Genomic DNA, 18869 nt, shown 5'->3' with positions numbered 1-18869 from the left:
CCCGAGTGATGTGGCTAGTCGGGGGGTTCTAGTCTGGGCCCTGGGCTCCACGTGTAGCAGGCTCCGGTGGGGACTTGTACCCAGGCATCACCCGTATCTTCTTTTTTACAACACAGCAGAGTTTCATGTTTACTCTGTGCTTCCCTCACTGGGAGCTGGCTGACATTTGACTAATTAAACAGCCTTCTGCTTTGTTTTTCTCACATTAAGAAATACAGTGAATGTCATATTATATTTACTCAAAACCCTCTTCTGTAAGACCTTATAGTAAGGACTTTGCTCATCTCCCTCCTCCATCGAATATTCAGAATGTATATAGTTAATGTTTTAAATTAATGTTATTTATATGTGTGAGTGTTTTGCCTGCCATTATGTCTGTGTACCACATGCATGTAGTGTCTTCAGGGGCAGGGATAGGGTGGCAGATCCTCTGGGATTAGAGTTATGAGGTGACTGTTAGCTGGGAATTGAACCCGAGTTCGCTGTACGAGTTGCACGTGCTCCTAATGGCTGAGGCATTTCTCTAGTACCTGGATGTTATCGACTTCTATGTCTGTGTTACTGATCTCAAAAGCAGAAGAAGTTCAAAATCCATACAGATGAAAACACAATGGAGACGTGTGGAATTGTTACTGTGCACAAATTTATAAAATAAGCTACAGGTAAACACCACTGTAGGTTTTTAGTTTGGCATGACTGAAGGCATTAATATTTGAGCAAAATGAAAATATCCTATTTAGGTTCAACTTTATCTGTATAAGACATTTTTATTTAGTGATAATTTGAAGTTATTATCTTTTGACAGTTACTACAGAGTACTCAATATAATATATAATATTCATTTGATCCTTTATTTTATATTTTGAATAGAGATGATGATACATTTTGATGGCATTTAAATTTGATGCAGATGACCCTTCTCTGGCAGTAATATACCACAAGGTACAGCAACTATGAAAACAACATATAAAACTGAGCTTGACTCAGAGTTGCACTCCACAGATACTTTGTATGTTCAACTACCACCAGAATTCTCACCATTTCAGTTCCTTTGGCCATTTTCCTGCATTCCTTCTTCATTTCTCAATGTCAGGGTTCTTATTATTTTTAACTTACCCTTACCTTGACTATTTTAATAGTTTTCCTAAGCAGACTTTCTCTCTCTGACTCTCTTTGCTTCTCCATCTTCTGTTTTCTTTCTCTCTGTCCCCATTCCCACTTTGGCTTTGCCCTTACTCCTAACTGGTCTTCAATATTGACCTCCATTATAATTGAACCATCCTCCCCACACATTGAACCACACTGCCTAGCCCTCAGGAGGTGGGCTTAAGCCCGAGTTCCCCAGGATGAGTCTGAAGTATATCATGGCCTGCATACACTGCTGATCTACCCCCACCTCTCCTCATGCCTCATAGTTCCACAGTGCTTTTATTCATCCATTGAAATAGGCCCTCTCTCCTTCCACAGCTCACCCATGACATCATCTGTCAGCACTGCTTCCAGACCCTGAGCTCCCTAGTTGTTCATACTGTGTGCATCTCTTCTGAGTTTCCAGTTATCAGAGCCAGGATTCACTGGGATATCCCCTTCACAACTTGTCTACTGCACCTATCCATAAATATCCTAGAACACTCAGAATCATAACAGCATCCACAATCTTTACATACATTTTCACTTGCAAAAAAGTGCACAGTAAATATTACTGAATCAGATGTAACAATTTTTCAAGCAGGATAGGAGTAGCTAGAGAATTCCATTCAAACCTAACACTGGCTCAACACTATTCTCCAGAGGGTCATGAAGTTATTGTGATATCATTCAGGAACCCAACACTGTTTGCAGCTTGCATCCAGATATGGCTGACCTACGTTTGGGCATTTCTATACATATTTACATACTTGTTAATCATCTATTAGTAGATATTTTGTTAGCAATGTATAAATCAAAAGGGGGGGGAACAGGTAAAAAGGAAAAAAGAGAGACAAATACTACAAGAATATAAGTTAACACAAATTAACATAAACACACCAGGGAATCCAAAGGGAAAAAAGACTAAATAAGAAGAAGCAGGGAGATATCATGGCATATGCGCAAAAATCTAAAGTATGCCAAGTGAGAGACAGAGGAACTGACCAGCAACAGAAATTAGAGTTATTTGGGCTGAATGTACAAAAAAAACAAGCAAAGTCAACATGATTGATAGAATTTCACAAACTTGCATCTAAAAATACAGAACCTGCCTTCTGTTTAGTTATCTGACCAGGCAGCTCATTTGAAAAACTTCATCAGTGGTTCCCATCTCAACCAAGGGTTTCAATATAGCTGTAGCCTTTTCTTCTAAGTCAGACTTAAGCCTTCTGTATCAAAGTCTCCAGGATCAAGCTAAAAGTAACTTATAGTCATCCATTCACCTTCCACAGTACATCCACAACCCAAAATCTGAAATGCCAGCAAAAAGGAACTAACAAAAGCAATAGAAAGAACGCTCATTAAAAAGCGCAACAAAAGTGCCTTGGCTATGCCATTTTAAGATTGTCCTTGTGATCAGATACAAAAGTCAGCAGAGTGAAAAATCAATTTTGCTTCCACAAGCACTGGGCATTTTCCCTCACACAGCATATTTCCTTAACTAACTCTTAGGGGTGTGCTTATTTTTTTCTCTTGACATATTCAACTTGCATTTATTCCAAAAGAAGTTCTGAGCACAAAGTATTTTGATCTTCCTTTTTTGCTGGCAAAAACAAAGTGTCTTTTCTTAGTTTGGCAATGGAAAACAGTAACTTCTCCTTAGTTCCCAGATAGGAAACAACAGAGTTTCCTAGCTAGGTACAGATGACTCTTTTCTAAAGATGCTCAGAAAACGGAGATGATTTATCTGCTTCTACTTATCAGACTATATAACTATTCTTCCTGATAAATATTACCCTGTGCAGGGATTTATCACAAAAATGTGAAAACTCCTAGGCTAGTCATTCTAATCCCATGTTCCCCTTACCAAAATATTACATTAAGAATTCCTTTAAGGTGAAAGTAAATAAATATTTGTTCTCAAAGGCAGATGAATGATGCTGAATTCAAAAACTGCAGCCTACGTGAGCTAAACAATATTAGCACATTAATACACATGTACCTGTATTGCCTTCTCAGTAAAGCAATGGTGTCAACTTTCACAGAATTACAGACTTTTCAAATAAAAAAGAGATATGCTGCTTTCAAAATGTCACCACAACTCCAACTTTATCTGCTCTCATCTCATGTGAAATTTATGAACCTTGACTATACTGATAAATTTTCTGGAGAGATCTCCCACAGAGCCAGCATCTGCCCCCTTCAAATGGTCTGAAAAAAATTGGATATAAAACAAAGTAGACCAGGAAGTGAAATAAATTCAATATAATAATGATATGAAAAGAGTATGGCCATGCAATGTAACTAATATGATTTCTAATTCAATACAATCATGTGGGAGTATATATACTATGACCCGTTTTTCCTCATCCTATTGAGGAAATCGCATACATACTTCCCTAACCCCAGCAAAACTAATGCAATTCCAAAAGTTGCACAGCTTGAAAGCAGTTGATTAATTATAGTTTTAGATGTAACAGACGGCATCCTGCAGGAAGATGAATTTGAGATGGGTCCTAAATAATTACAAAATAATTACACTTCCAGCAGAAGGCCATGGAGCTGAAGTGTGTCCTGGGTCAAGGGTGGATTGGTACATGTTGGGGAGGAGCTGAAGGGGAAAGTAGGAAAAAGGAACAAAGGGTTTCCGTTTACAGATCAGTTTCACATTCTCCTCTCTGTGAGCTGGAGTCTCAGTCACACCTTACAAATTCTTCCTTTGCCTTTGGGACTTTTGCAAATGTGATTCCCTCTCTGGGAAAACAATTGCCACCAGGGACAAGTTTACCTCCCAGGCCCTCTGCCCTAAACACTGGCACCCCATTCTGCTTTCAGATCTCAGCTAAAAGGATCTTCCTCAAGCAACTACCAACTTCTGAAACAGTCATTCACCCCTCCCCACAGCAGGTGGGAAAGATTCTCCTCCTGCACAGGGGCCTAGATATGGTTTGTCTCACATATTTTCATTCACTGTTGGGGGAAATTTGGTTTAGCAATTATCTTAACGGAAAAGCGAACTGATCCCTGCAGGCAAGCTCTTAGCTGCTGCAATACCGGGTGGTGCTGTCCTTGGAACATGGCAGGCAGGTGGTATGTGCTGAATAAATGGTTAAGTCCCAGAATGTGCATACTTTTCCTTTGTGGGAAAATCCGTCACGTAAGTAAAACCTGCTGTTGTAAACTGTGGTTCCTTCGTATACCTCTTACGTAAGAAAGAAATCTAGAAAATGCTAAAGCATCCAAACGACTCAAGTTCCTCACAGACTTGGTTTATTTTCCTACCAGGATTACTCCTCCTGCAAAATCCTAAAAGTTAGGCATCCTCAATTTGAAAACAGAAGGGAATTGAAGCACACATTTGTTTACAGCTAGTTGTAGAGATGCCAAGATGTGGACACTTTAAACAAGCAAGCAAACAAACACACAAAACCAACTTTGCTGGAAGGCAGAGTAAAAACTACAGAAACACCATGGAGAAGATGAATATATACAAAGTAAATCAGCCCACAGATCACAATCCCAGAGAACCTAGACAACAATGAGGACCCTAAGAGAAACATACATAGATCTAATCTACATGTGAAGTAGAAAAAGATAAGATCTCCTGAGAAAATTGGGAGCACAAGGACCTTGGGAGAGGGTTGAAGGGGAGGCGAGAGGCAGGGAGGGGAGCAGAGAAAAATGTAGAGCTCAATAGAAATCAATAAAAATGATTTCTGTATAATTTTAAAAATGTATCATATCATTTAACTCTGAAAGCCACTGCTCTATACAGAAAGGAATTTAAAAACAGCAACAGTTGACATGCTAATTAATGCTCTCTGTCTCTCCCTCACCTGCTTGCTCAGAGAGGCTGGTGCATTCATTGTCTTAACATGGCCTACACATGCACTCATCAATAGGAAATAATATTTCCCACTTCAGCCTCAGCTGCACTGTTTGCCATACGACCAAGGAATGGGCAGCAGTACCTCATGTAAGGGCACCAAAGCAAGAGAAAGAAGGACAGGAGCTGTGAACCCAGAGACTGCAAAGCACACCAGAGCTGAAAGGGTTCTGCCCCTTCCCCTTTCCTGTTGTCTGATAGCTGCACCTAAAACTGTGCAATGACAGCTCCGCCCCAGCATGCAGCACCACTGCCCCATGTCGGCAGTGCGCATTCGTGGACATAATTCTCCCTGTGGAGGTGGAGAGGTGACATGCTTCATGGGAATGCTGTCATGGGAGTAATCAAAACACATACTTCTGGCTGTCATTTTCTCAGTTGAAAATACTGTCCAGAACAAGTGGCTCTTACATGGGGACGTTCAGTATTGTGTGTGTGTGTGTGTGTGTGTGTGTGTGTGACATAAAACCACTATGCTTCTTCTATTTATCACCAAAAGCATATTTTGAATTTTCAAAACTCCTTTAAATTTGTTTTCCATTTATCTGTAGTGTATGTGTCTATTTGTGTGTGTGTGCATCATGTGAGTTTAGATACCCACAGAGTCACCAGAGAACATTGGATTCCCTGGAACTAGAATTACAGACGCTGTAATGGGTGCAGGGAAACAAACCCAGGTCCTTGCAAGAGCAGTATAAGCTCTTAATCTGAGCTATTTTTCCAGCCCATTAAAAGAAAAAAAAAAAACTTTTTCAGGGACATGTGCTGTTCTTTACTCCCAAAGGCACATCTTACGAGAACCATTGCTTTGAGTAATTTCTCCTATTCTGTAAAGTTGACAGATTTACATTCGGATACCCCAGATTATCGGCCCTTGTAAATTCAGTACAAAGCTGCCACTTCTTATAAATAATAAATGGTATCAGCCAATGCGGAACTTTTCCTTTATTTTGTTTGATTTTACTACTCATTTTACACTAAAAGTACTATTAAAAACATAATTACCTAAGTACCTAAAACTTCAAGGACTTCTTGGCTACAGGGAACATTGTTCACATTTACAATTTATATCCATACTCACCACATTGTGGTGATTTTTGCAGTAGAGGATGAGTTAAAATGAAAGGTTTTAGTAATGATAAATTGCCTTTAAGTAGGGCATGGCAAAGTGAGGCTGATGGAAAGGATGGATCATGGCCAGGAGGAACAAGAGAGAGGAGAGGAGGGGAGAGGAGGGGAGAGGAGGGGAGGGGAGGGGAGGAGAGGAGAGAGAGAATGGAGCAGGTAATGGAGTTGAAATCAGGGTTAGCAAATACTCTCTAACTCCTGAATTTGTCAGAATTTCACAGTTAAACACTTCAGCTGTTGTCCTTACTTTATAAACAGAAATAAATGAATCAATGATTTCTGGCTTGGTCTAGGAAGGAGTTTATATTCTAGAAACATTCTGGAACTATTTATGCTAGCTCAGCCTTGTTCACAGGGTAAAGAGCCAAGCAGGCATCTTCAGAAAAGGACCAGGACTATGGTGCCAGACTTTACCAAAGTCTAATTTGGGGAGATCAGTGAGTTTACTGGGTTTTCTTGAAGACCATAGCTGGAGGGCTAATTATATGAATATAGCAGCAACACTGCAAAGTTCTGCCCCATCATAGAATTTGCATCATAAGGCTTGGTTTTTAATCAACCTTTTACTACTAGATCACTTGCTGCTGGTGTGGGTGATAGAGTGGGAATCAAAAGGTAAATCCCAGGCACAGGTCTCCTGCTCCTCCCCAGGTAGCTTCATTATCATTGGTGTACCATTTGGTACCCCATATCATTCTATTCGAGTTGCAATGGCTACAGGACAAAGTCCAAGATGGCATCTTCTCAGGACCTGAGGCAAAAGTACCACACGATATTTGCCAGGATTGATTTATTTCTGTGGGATAATGCTCTTGTACACTCTAAAGATTTGTCACATATTGTTTTAATAAAATGCTGATTGGCCAATAACCAGGCAGGAAGTATAGGCAGGATGACCAGTTGAGGAGAATTCTGGGAAGAGGAAGCAGAGATGCAGAAACCAGTCAGACACAGAGGAAGCAGGAAGGGAATGTCTCACTGATAAAGGTACCAAGCCACAAGACTAAACATAGGTAGGAATTAAAGAATTAAGGGTTAATTTAAGTTGTAAGAGCTAGTTAATAATAAGCCTGAGATAATAGGCCAAATGGTTTAAAATTAATAAAAGCCTCTGTGGGTTTCTTTGGGACTGAATAGCTATGGGACTGGGCAGAACAGAAACTTCTATCTACAATTTACTTTTTTTTTTAAACTTTCCCTTTGTCCTGGCAAAGCTGTCTCCTTGTGATGCAATATTTAAACACCATGTGTCTCATATCTTTCTTCTTCTTATGATAACCTCAAATATGTTGAGTGAATGAACGAATGATTGTACAAAATCATAGCCATGGAGGCCAGTGGGGCATCTCCTCCCTGAGACAGACGTAGGTTAGACTCTTGCCGGTAAGCCACAATCACGTGGTGATACACAGTGTTAATAGAAATGGGTTAATCAAGATGTGAGAGTTAGCCAATAAGAGGCCAGAGCTAATGGGTCAGGCAGTAATTTAATTAATACAAGTTCTGTGTGGTTATCTCAGGGGTTAAGCTAGTCGGGCAGCAGGACACGGCCAGCCCACTCCTCTTACAACAGGAAAGAGTAGTAGAAATTTTTGCTTTCAGTGTTAAAAAATTCACTCTGCTCACTGAGATGGCCTTGTATAGGGGAAAAAATAAACAGTGTCATTAGAGAAAAATAGTTCTTGGATTTAAAGTTTGGTTTGGCCACTCACTGGATGGATAGCCTTACCTTTTCCCAAAAATGGAAATGAGAACAATAATAAGGGGAACATTAAGATTTTAAATAATCATATAACTTTCCTTTCATGGGACTGACTTCAAATATCCTAAAGATTTGGTAGGGTTGACGTTCGTCATTTTCTGTTAGATCGACAATTATGCCCATCTACTCTAGGTTGCTCCACACCAACAGCACCCATTGCTTCTACTCTCATAGAAGCCTCCACAGTCGCATTTGATGGTCCACTGCTCCATCATACTCAAGGTCCTCAGGAAGGACTAGGCTCTAGCTGCAAGTCCTTCCTCGATCCTGCAGTAGAGCTGGTAATGCAGGGGTAACTGTCTCTCATTCCATGAGTAACATTGGTCTCTAGTGAACACATTTGCCCAGATGAGAGAATGAAATGCATCCGCACAGAGGAGAGAAGTGCCAAACAGAATGGAAGAGCACTTATTCCCCAGACTGAAGTCACCACAGCCCTGGAGGTCTGCGTACCACAGTCAATACACTGTTTTGTTTATACTAGCTCGAGTTTATTTTTTGAAGCTTGTCATCGAAGGAATGTTTTCTAGTCACACAGATGAAGGCCAGAAAGATGTTTTCTGAGATCCAATGAGTAAATAAAATACGTACAGAATTAAATGAGTTGTAATGAAAAAAAAATGAAAGAGGCACTCAGGTTATGGGGAATGAAAAAAAAAGAAAAAGAAAAAAATTTTTAAGAGGGTCAGTCAGCTTTCTTGAAATGGTCAATATTCCTGGCTTTGAAAAGCAAAAGCAGATTGGTGAAAGAGGGACAAGGAATCTGTGCACAGCCACAGGAAAAGGGGAAGGAAGAAATTAACTACATTTTCAAGAAACAAGCAAGAGGAGAAGGCACTTCTGGAAGGAGGCGGATAATTGCCTTCCTGTACACAGGAAATCTGTGTGTATCAAGCAGGGCAGACTGATAGCAGGTTCTTACTGACAAAGGCACCTAATTTTTTTCTTACCAAGGAGTAGCTACATCTAAAGACCTTTCTTGAAGAGAGATAAATTACAATGACTTCTTATAAAAGCAGAATCATATGCAACACTTTTGCTATTTTCTTTACAATCATTGATAACCGTCCTGTCAGATATTATATAGAGATATATAAATAGTCGTATACAGATATATGTAAGTATATATGTATGTACACAAACAAGTGCGAGTGCATGCGTGCACACACACACCAACTTCTGTTTAAAGTAGACCCATGGGAATTAGGAAGATACGTCTTACTCCCCATCACTTTCTGCTAGTTCAACATAAATATCATTGTTACAGTTTGAACAAAGCATGCGGCATCTCCCCCACAGTGCATGTGTTTAGATAATTTGGTCCCAGTTGGTGGTGCTGTCTGGAAGTGAATTGTCTGCCATGTGGGTACTAGCTGTCAGAAGGAGGACACTAAGGTTGGGCCTTTGAATGCTATACTTGCTTCTGGCTTGGGTCTGGCTCTGTGACCTGATTGCCAAGAAGGAAGGAGTTACCACCTCACATTCCTACTACACCTCTATAATGCACTGTGTCCCCATCACCATGATTTAAACTTTTCTCTCAAATTATTCATGTGTAGTATTTTGCCAGAGTAATACAAAAGTAACCAATATCAGTAATGCAATTCGATGTACCTCCGTGAAGAGCTTTTTATGCAACAGCATTTTGATAAATACAAGAGGGGAAACTAAGGTCAGCTAATCCCTCAACTCAAAGAACTGATATTACAATGAAGAAGGTAGGTGATGTATAGCAATAACTTACCATCTAGAAGAAAAACTGACAGCTGTAATTAACATAAAACAATGAGAGGGGGTTGCTTAGTCCTTTAGGTCTGGATAGTAGCTCTGAAATTTGAGTGTGAGAAAGAATGAATCATGGGGAAAGCTTGTTACAACCCAGGCAGTGGGGCACACTCAAGAGGTTTTCAGAAGCTTTCAGAGACACTGCCATTGCTAATCTGGGGACTGTCCTTTAAAGAACTTCTGATTTAGGAGCTGGTCTTCAATTCTGGCTGTACATTAAACTCCTAGGCATCTTTTGAAACATCTGCTACCCAGGATTCATTCCAAGTCTATAATAAATGAATACAAAGAAGACTGAAGCAGTGTGAGAAGATGAATCATAAGCACAGCTTTCTTAGGAGTTGGGAAGCAGAAAAGGCAGATGCTAATGAAGGATGAGGAGTCAAGAGAGGGCAAGTATGAGACACAGTTAGGAAGACGAATACAACTGATGCATCTGTGGAGAAGGGAAACAAAGGGCTGCGTCATGGTTACGAGCTTCATGGCCAAACTAAGGAGCCTGATATTTCCTTTGGAGACAACAGAAAATCATGAAAGACCTTCAAATAGGAAGGTGGCATGGTCTGGAAGCAAAATACTAAGTGGATGAAAACAAGACTGGTACTTTGAGACAGAGTTAAGTAGGATGCTTCAGCAATGGTCCATTTTCTTAAAATGACTCTACGAATGCATGCTCAAGCTTGTGTGTTCTATAGAAAGGCTTCAATTTTGCATATAGTTCAAAAACAACCTAGGAATATATTTCACCAGCTGGGAAGGCAAAATTCTCTTCTAAAAATCATCAATGGAAAGATTTTCTCAAGACTGAACTTAAGCTTCCTAAGCCAATGCTTCTTATTAGGGGAATTAGGAACAAATTGATTATGGATTTAAGGTTAACATTTTTCTTTCCTATGAAAGGAGTTAGTACATTTTGTAGCTCTGAGGAACAGTGATGTAGACAAGGAAACAAAATTGAAATAGGATAAGCCAATTGAAAATGAATCATCAGAATCTCAGATTAAATTTGCTAAGGAAGAGGAAATAAATAATTGAAAAAAATTAGGAACTTAAAATTTCCTAACAGTGAATAATGGCGGATGAGGTAGAGAGCACTGGAGAAGGGACAGGTGTGTATTACTAGAGAAAGAAAATCACCTGGACCAACAAACACCCCCTGCTGGTCATTTGGGAATTAATTTAATCTTCAATCTTCAGAGTAGTCACAGTGTATATTTGTGTGGTGTGTGTGTGTATGGTGTATTGTGTGGTGTGTGTGTGGTGGTGTGTGTGTGCATGTGTGTGTGGCAGGAAGGCACAATATCATTTTTGAGTTACAAAGACTCAAGCTAGGACAATTTCTTTCCTTTAAAAATAAATGCTAAGCAAAATAAGCCAGACTCATAATATTGTCTTATTGGATGACACCATAAATCTGTAACTCGCTCTTGTGTCCTCACTCTCTCCCTCCCAGCACACACATGTGTGGGGTGTGTGTGTGTGTGTGTGTGTGTGTGTGTGTGTGTGTGTGTATGTGTGTGTGTAAAATCATGAAATTATAAAGAAGATTGTGAGAGGGGAGGAAGAGACTCCAGGAGAGAGTAGAGATAAGGAAAACACATTAATGGAATGCAGGAGACATGCAAGTAGAGGAGGGAAGAATTCAGCTGGAAGGAAGGGGATCAGCCAGAGGAGGGCAGAGAGAAGGGGGGCATAGAAAGAGGACCCCAAGGAGAGAGAATGAATAAGAATAAAGTATAGTTCCATATGTATACATGAAAATACTATAATGAAATACACTATTTTGTATGTTAACATTCAAAGTGTTTTAAAAAGTTGAATTTGTCAAGTAATTTTACAAGTGATCTGTCCACCAGTTCACGAGATAGAGAGAGAGAGAGAGAGAGAGATCTTCTAATAATTGCAAAAAACAAAAGCTTCTAAGTTACAGTGCAGTTTCCTTCCGCGGGTTAAAAGTCATTTTCCTTGCCATTATATTATCAAGGAAATCTGTGGTTTCCCCTTTGGAGTCTTAGTCTTACTAATAAGAGAATTTTTAATTGCCATAGAAGGAATTTTGAGGATCATTTTATTAGAGTATGGAAGGAAAAACCATTAAGACCAGCAAGGTGTAAATCTCAGAAGCTGCACAGAGTAGGAGATGGTGAAGAGGAAGAAAACGTCACTCCATATTGAGTTTGGGTCCAAGAAAGCCCTCAAGCTTAGCAAAGCAGCTGCGTAGTAGGAAGGGAGGGGAAAGGGACACCTTCCAACATAGGTTAAAAAAAAATAAAAATAATAAAAAGCCCTGAGCAAGCTCAGCCTTTGACTAGGATCTAAAAGGAGGGAGAACAAAAACAGGCAGGTTTAGCAGTGTGGCGTGGGGCACCACGAGCTTCTCTGCAGTATAGGTACATCATCTCAATGGGAGATAATTATTCCTCCTGTCTCCTCAGCACAGCTTCAGCTTCCGTGTTCTAGTCAGGGGACTGTCAGGTCCAGCTGCAGAAGACAGTCGTGCACCATGTTCTAATCTTAGGGCCAATGAGAAGGCCAAGTACCCAGGCAGGACCTGAGCTAGAAAGCAGATTCTATTCTTTGAGTCAGGAGGAAGTAGCTTTCCCTTAGTGAGTCTCAAGCAAACTCTAATATCACTACTCTGCCATATATGATTTTAAATCCTGAGGAGAGGGTAGCTGACTTTTTCTTTTGTGGTGTTACCAGGGAAATAGTTTAAGTTCAAAGCCAACCATGAGGGAAGAGTCCATCCTCAAAGGCTTCCAACTCTGTTAATATCGACTATAACAACAGAGTCTCGGTGTAGGAAGACATAGAATATTAAAAGTCAACTGTCATTTACTTGGATAAAGATATATTTTTCAAAAACATGCATATAGCTGTCATATCGTCATATGATGCTTCCCCGCCCCCATGCAATGGGCCAACTGTTTAGTGGCATGTGAAAGAAAGTATTTTCCCAGCAATTCAATGACCCTTTCTGTAGATGTCGCCATAACACAAAATAATGAAATTTCTCCTTCTATACTTAAATCACATCCCTTCATTTTCTCTAGAAATTAAAACGTCAGCACACAACATTCTAAAACTCTTTTTCTTATTCGTTTTCATGGGGCATAGCCATTAGGGTATATGAGACATTAAACATTATAAATACCAAAGGAAATATCAATAATCTAGGCTAATGAAAATGTTACAAATCCTGCTCATGTGGCCAAAACAGACAGCCTAATAGGAAAAGCAAGACTAAATCAACAAGACTGGAGGTTACATACCTGAGCTTCTGATTGTACTGTCTGACCTTTTCCAGGGAGGCGGCGTTTATCTGGGCTTGAAACTGTTCCACGGAAACATTGTCTCTATAGCAATATCCTTCCATGCTCTCCAAGGCTGCAGAAACAAGTTAACCATTCACACACAGTCTTGTAACCCAGTTTCTGTGCCTTGCCTCTAACCCTGCTGATATCCGACAGCTACACCAGAGTGTCTAGTATGAACACATATGCAACAGATGCCTCCAAAAATGAACGAAAACGTGCCCTGTGCTCTCAAACTATATATCAAGCAGTTGGTGAAATTTGTTTTCTTGTTAAGCAGGCAAAGGAAATTTCTGGTTTAGACTATCTTCTATTTTTGAAACATTTTGAATGCATTGTAAAAGACTAGAAAATGCTACCCCAAAATTCGAGGATTATTCTCAGTTGATTATTTTGAGAAACTGCAGACACAAGAAGTATTCTGAAAACAAAGTAAAACTTAAGTCTTTTGTAACGGGAATTTGCATCCAGAACAGAAGCCTGCATTGTGTATCCATACCTGTACTGTGGGAGGGGGTGGAATGTGGGGGTAGGAGTAGGGGTGGAGGGAGGGGGTGGAAATCTGCATTTGTATGCACATCCCCTGTTCTGCCCACAAAGAGAAAGAGGCGAAATCATAAGAGCTTCTGATCCCTGTACAAGTCACAGGGATCAATTCACACAACGATTTCACCTGGCTTCCTTGTCACCCTTACAATCAGACCTTTCTCCCAATTTGTTTCCATGGACATGCATGCCACAGTCTTTTCCTCCGCGGGATGAGGGATGCATTCCATGTCAGACATGCAGCAGATACTGAAACCAGGGCTTCTACTGGAGACTGTTTGGATTTCCACAGGGTGCGCGCGCGCGCACACACACACACACACACACACACACACACACACACAACTTGTGTAATGCCCTTTCTATTTTCACTAAGCACTTATGTACTGTGGCTTTAACTCCAGCAGTGTGATAGTACAAGAATTCTACAAGCTCACAATGATAGGAGTAGAGGAGCTAGAGTGTTAACCTTTTCCCAAGAAGGTAGCATTCTATGCCTCTCTTTAGCACATCCCAATTGCTAGCATCATTATTTTTGCATGTTGGGACGATTACTCATTAAAGTCAGGGTTAGTAGAGACTGAACACTGAGACCCTGTATAGTCAATGACCTGATAGCTACGGTCCACTGAGAGACTCTTGGGTAGGCGACGCACACAAGCATGGAGATGCCACTCAAAGGCTAATCATTTGTGCTCGGGTTAGGCAAGCATCTTACTATTCAGAATGGCATACAACTGGAACCATGTATCAATTATTTCTAGAATTTTCTATTTAATGTTTTCAGACTATGGTTGCCAGCTGGGACAGAAAAACACAGCAAGTGGTCCCACAGAGAAGGGGGAGATGCTCAGGATGGAAGCTGAAGAAGGACTCCTGCTACTGGCCTGACTCACTGTATGGTCTGTCACTTTGGCTCTACTTTGCCTTTGCCTCATATAGTAGCTTCCTCTAATGTCATTCCTTCTGTAGTTACGTCAGATTCTAGGAATGATAGGACTGATCAACGACCATCTTTACGATAAGGGATCAAACTTCCCTGAAGGAACAAGCCTTGAAGGACAGGAGCCCCCATAATGAAGTCACTTCCGCAGCCACAGTTACACTTCTGAGACTGTAACACAAGACCCTGACAAACAGCAACTTAAAAAAAAAGAAAAGTTATTTAGCTTATAGTTCCAAAGGGGACATAGGCCGTGATGGCAGGGAGACATGGTGGCAGAAACATGAGGTAGGCCTGGCACTCAGGAGGCATGAGGCTGGCCTGTCAGTCAAGAAGCAGAGAGATCACATTTCAGCCACACACAGGAAGCCAAGAGGGAGAACGGGAAGGGAAGTCCTGCTGGGGTATAAAACTTCAAAGAAACCCTACTCTGGGTGACACCCCTCCTCTAGCAAGTACCACTTCCTAAAGCAACGGTTCTCAACTTTTCTAATGCAGCAGCCTTTGAACATAGTTCCTCATGTTTGGTGACTGCCAACCATAAAACTATTTTTACTACTGCTTCATCACTGTAATATTGCTACTGCTGTGCATTGTAATGCAAATACTTTCAGAGGTCCAAGTTTTCCAAAGGGGCTGTGACCCACAAGTTGAAAACCACTATCCTAAAGGGTTTATAACTGCCCCTAAGTGGGAACCATGTGTCCAAACACATGAGTCTATAGGGAACATATAGGGGGACACATGTGTCTATGGGGCCCACAACATGCCCAGACAATGGCACTTACCCACGCTGAGTTAGCCCCACGTGGGAAGCAGAGTACTCATCTTGAGATATAATGATGATGGCTTCTCTGGAAGCCCTAGCTTGCTATCACATACATGTCATCTACGCGGGCTTTAGCCATCTCATTTGTTTCTTATCTATAAAATCTCAACCTTCCTATCTGGCCCTTAAGACAGACTCGGGGCCAGTCCCGAGCTTTGCGTGTACTTCCATACATGGCTACAGTGACACATGCTCCTTTCTCTGCCGTCAACACTGCTGGTCTCCGTTGGGGACAGTAACATGGGAGAGTCCATAGAACCCTCAGAGGTCGTGTTTTTACACTGAAACTCGAGTAACAAAACCATCTCCTTGTTCTCTTTTGGCATCTTCCTCATCCATCTGTGCTATACAGGACTTCTTTCATTTGTCTTGGCCTTGATCTGCCTTTGCTCCTGGGATCTTTTCTGACTAACAATAGCAATGACGAAGGCCTAAATTCACATGAGCAAATACGAACTCTCTTCTTTTCCAACTGTATACCTGCAGTTACCTGGGAATCACCCATATACAAGACAGTAAACACCATTTACGATAAAAACTGTATTGAATCCCATGGGCAGTCTTTCTACCCATGTGTGTTAGAGAGTTGAAAGGGTCAGCTTCACACAATTTAGAATCTCCCAAGAAACTGGTTTCCATACAAACTGCCCAAGTTATGGTGGCCTGTAGAGATATCTGTAGTAACTGTTTTGTTTGTGACATAATGTAGGAACCATAGCCTGAAAGTGGGCAGTATTGTTCCCTGGGTTTGTATCATAAGTTGTATAAAAGGAAAGAGGATGAGCAGTGTAGTAGGCTGGTCCTCATTCACTACTCTCTGCTCTCAATGTTGGATATGGCTAGCTGCTCCTAGTGCCTGCTCTGCCTCCCCTCAATAAGGGGCTGGAACCCATAACTGTAAGCTTCAAGTTCATGCTTTGACTTCCCCAATGATGGAACTGCAGACAGAATAAACCCTTTCTTTCTTAGAGTTGCTCCTGTCCACACATTGATCATAGTAACAGAACTGAAACTAGTACATCACAGACTCTCATCCAAAGCACTTCAGGATCTCACTCACCAAAGGACAGAGCAATTGCCTAGAAACTAGTACATCACAGACTCTTGTCCAAGGCACTTCAGGATCTCACTCACCAAAGAACAGAGGAATTGCCTAGAAACACTTGAAGCAGTAAATTCCCGAAATCACCAAAATCTTCTACGTGACCCTTCTGAAAACACACACGGCCCTCTTAAGAAGGCTTCACAGAAGCCTGACTAAACCCTTCTCCTTCTATTGCTGTCCACACTTAAATCTATGTTAACCATCTAAATAAACCCGTTAGGAATTCCGGCATCACTTGGGTAAAGGTCCCCAAATGTCACCTCTTAGGCGGCTGTAAGTAGTAGCACAGAGATGTATCTCTGGCCCACGCCCTTCTCCCACAGACACTAGTGAAATGTCGGTGAGTTTCCTCGACTGCTGGTGAACAGTTCTTCTCTCTGCTTCTAGCTTGTACATCACCTTAGCTTTTCTGTTTCTTGGAGAAAGTCAAAAGCCCCTCGTGATGCTTAGTGACTATAACTAGGTCTGTAGACAGGTTTTCCTCTAGAGTTATCAGCATCCATTCCTGGGCCAGATGGAACGATGGTGGCTCCCTGCGAAGATCTCCCTCTATGGTCTATTTACCACAACCTCCAAAGCCATTCTCTTTCAGAGGCCCTATCGAGGAGAAGTGTCTTTAGGGTAAACCCAAGAAAAGTAAGCCTTGCTAAGCAGAACATTATAAAGCCTAAACGTATTGAGAATGGCCGTTTCGATGCATCCTCCTGAAACTACGACTCCCATACCATACTTCCTTACTTTAACTTCTTTCTATACAGCTAGCAGCCTCAGGTACAGCAGCTCCGCAGGCCTCCTCCTCTATTGCTAGCTTGATGTTCAACCTCAACTTGTCTCTTTGTAAAAGCATCATTCCCTGCTTTCAGCTCTACATTCTCCAAGGAGACATTATATATATATATATATATATATATATATATATATATATATATATATATATATATAATCAAAAGTGCTTTCAAAACTTACTAAGGCAGTGTTTTTCGATCCATGGATTGCCACCCCAACATGAGTGGCATATCATTTATCCTGCATACCAGATATTTACATTGCGATTCATAAACGTAATAAAATGATAGCGATAAAGTAGCAGTGATGTAGCACGGGGAACCGTATTAAAGGGTCTCAGCATTGGGAAGGTAAGAACCACTGCTCTAAGGTAAAGACAAATTTAAACATCACAAGTCCACATGTACTAATCACGCCTTTGTAACATGCTAAAGAAGCATAAGAAGACAGTGATGTAGAGATGGTTTCCAGGGATACACAGAGGGAAATTAGCCGCACAAGCTCTGGGGCTGCCTAACTAAAGGCAATACTGCAAAGGCCGGTGATGTGTCCCAGGTAGGGAACTCAGAGTGAGCATTTTAGGTTATGATCTTTTTCTTTCCATCCTTTCCCTTTCAGACACACAAGAGAACACGCAGACTATAGTTGAGCCTCATTATAAGTTTTTTTCTTTTTTAAAGTGAAGGAATTTGGCCTAAGAAAAGACATCACAGGAAACAGTTCCATCTACAGGACATCAGCCTGTGCTGTCCAGCTCTGAAATAGGAAAAATCTACTGCAGTCTGCTGAACGATTTCACTCTTTGACCATTTTGCTCTTAGTGGGTGTTCACATGAGGCTCATAACAAATTAGGTTAGGCTCGTTGCCTCTAAGACGCAAACTTTCTATCTTGTTTTTATTATGAATTGTTGGATATTAACAGATTTTAGGGGTAGAATTGTTTTGTGCAATGGAGAAAAAAATAGAACAACGATCTAATCCTGGTGCATGATAAATAGTCTAAACAAACACTATAAATTATTTTGTTGTTACATATATATATATATATATATATATATATATATATATATATATATGGCTATACCTTTGTATATACTGTTTTCATTGAATGACCACCCTAAACATGATTGAGAGGGTTTTTATTGTAAATTTGAGGAAGAAAAGAGCCAGAGGCATCCAGAGAAGTCTAAACTGAACGTGGTCCTCAGAACAGACCAGGCCATGAGTAGGGCAGGGGCGGGAGTTGGGGACAAAGAGAAAAGAAACAGACTATGAGAGAGGATAACCAGATGAAGAGACGAGCCTTGGAGCTGAGGACCGGGAGAATAAGAGAGCATACACCCAAAACTGAGCTATAGAAGAAAGTGAAGCTGGGAGGAAAGCAGTGAGGCTCCGGAACTGGGAAGTTCAGGGTAGGCTAGGGAGTGAGACGTGTCAAAGGAGCCAGTCCTACACCAGGTACTTTTCAATGCTGGGAGAGACTGGTGGTAAGAGTTCACTTTGTTATATTAATAGGTACCTCAGTCAGCCATCTGTCCTGGGTTTCTTTGGGACTTAACACTCAAAATGTCCTTATCAATTTGTATATTGTTTGGTTGGTAGCAAATTGGTTTCTAAGTGCATGTTTGCATAAATTAAAAAAGTTAAATTAGTGTG

The 18869-nt window shown here is 40.9% G+C and overlaps 1 protein-coding gene across 1 annotated transcript in view; it reads right to left on the bottom strand.

The window, feature by feature from the left end:
* Window positions 1-18869, bottom strand: part of Prex2 (phosphatidylinositol-3,4,5-trisphosphate dependent Rac exchange factor 2) — a 280846-nt gene that overhangs the window by 47014 nt on the left and 214963 nt on the right. The window contains exon 35 of the mRNA XM_048420638.3: window positions 12962-13076. Coding sequence (XP_048276595.3) covers window positions 12962-13076 — 115 coding nt within the window. The remainder of the gene's footprint in view (window positions 1-12961; window positions 13077-18869) is intronic.

Source organism: Myodes glareolus, chromosome 16, assembly GCF_982192425.1.
Source record: "Myodes glareolus chromosome 16, mMyoGla1.1, whole genome shotgun sequence".
Lineage (NCBI taxonomy): Eukaryota > Metazoa > Chordata > Mammalia > Rodentia > Cricetidae > Myodes > Myodes glareolus.
Note: the sequence above shows the minus strand (reverse complement) of the source record. Positions and strands in the feature narration are given on the sequence as shown.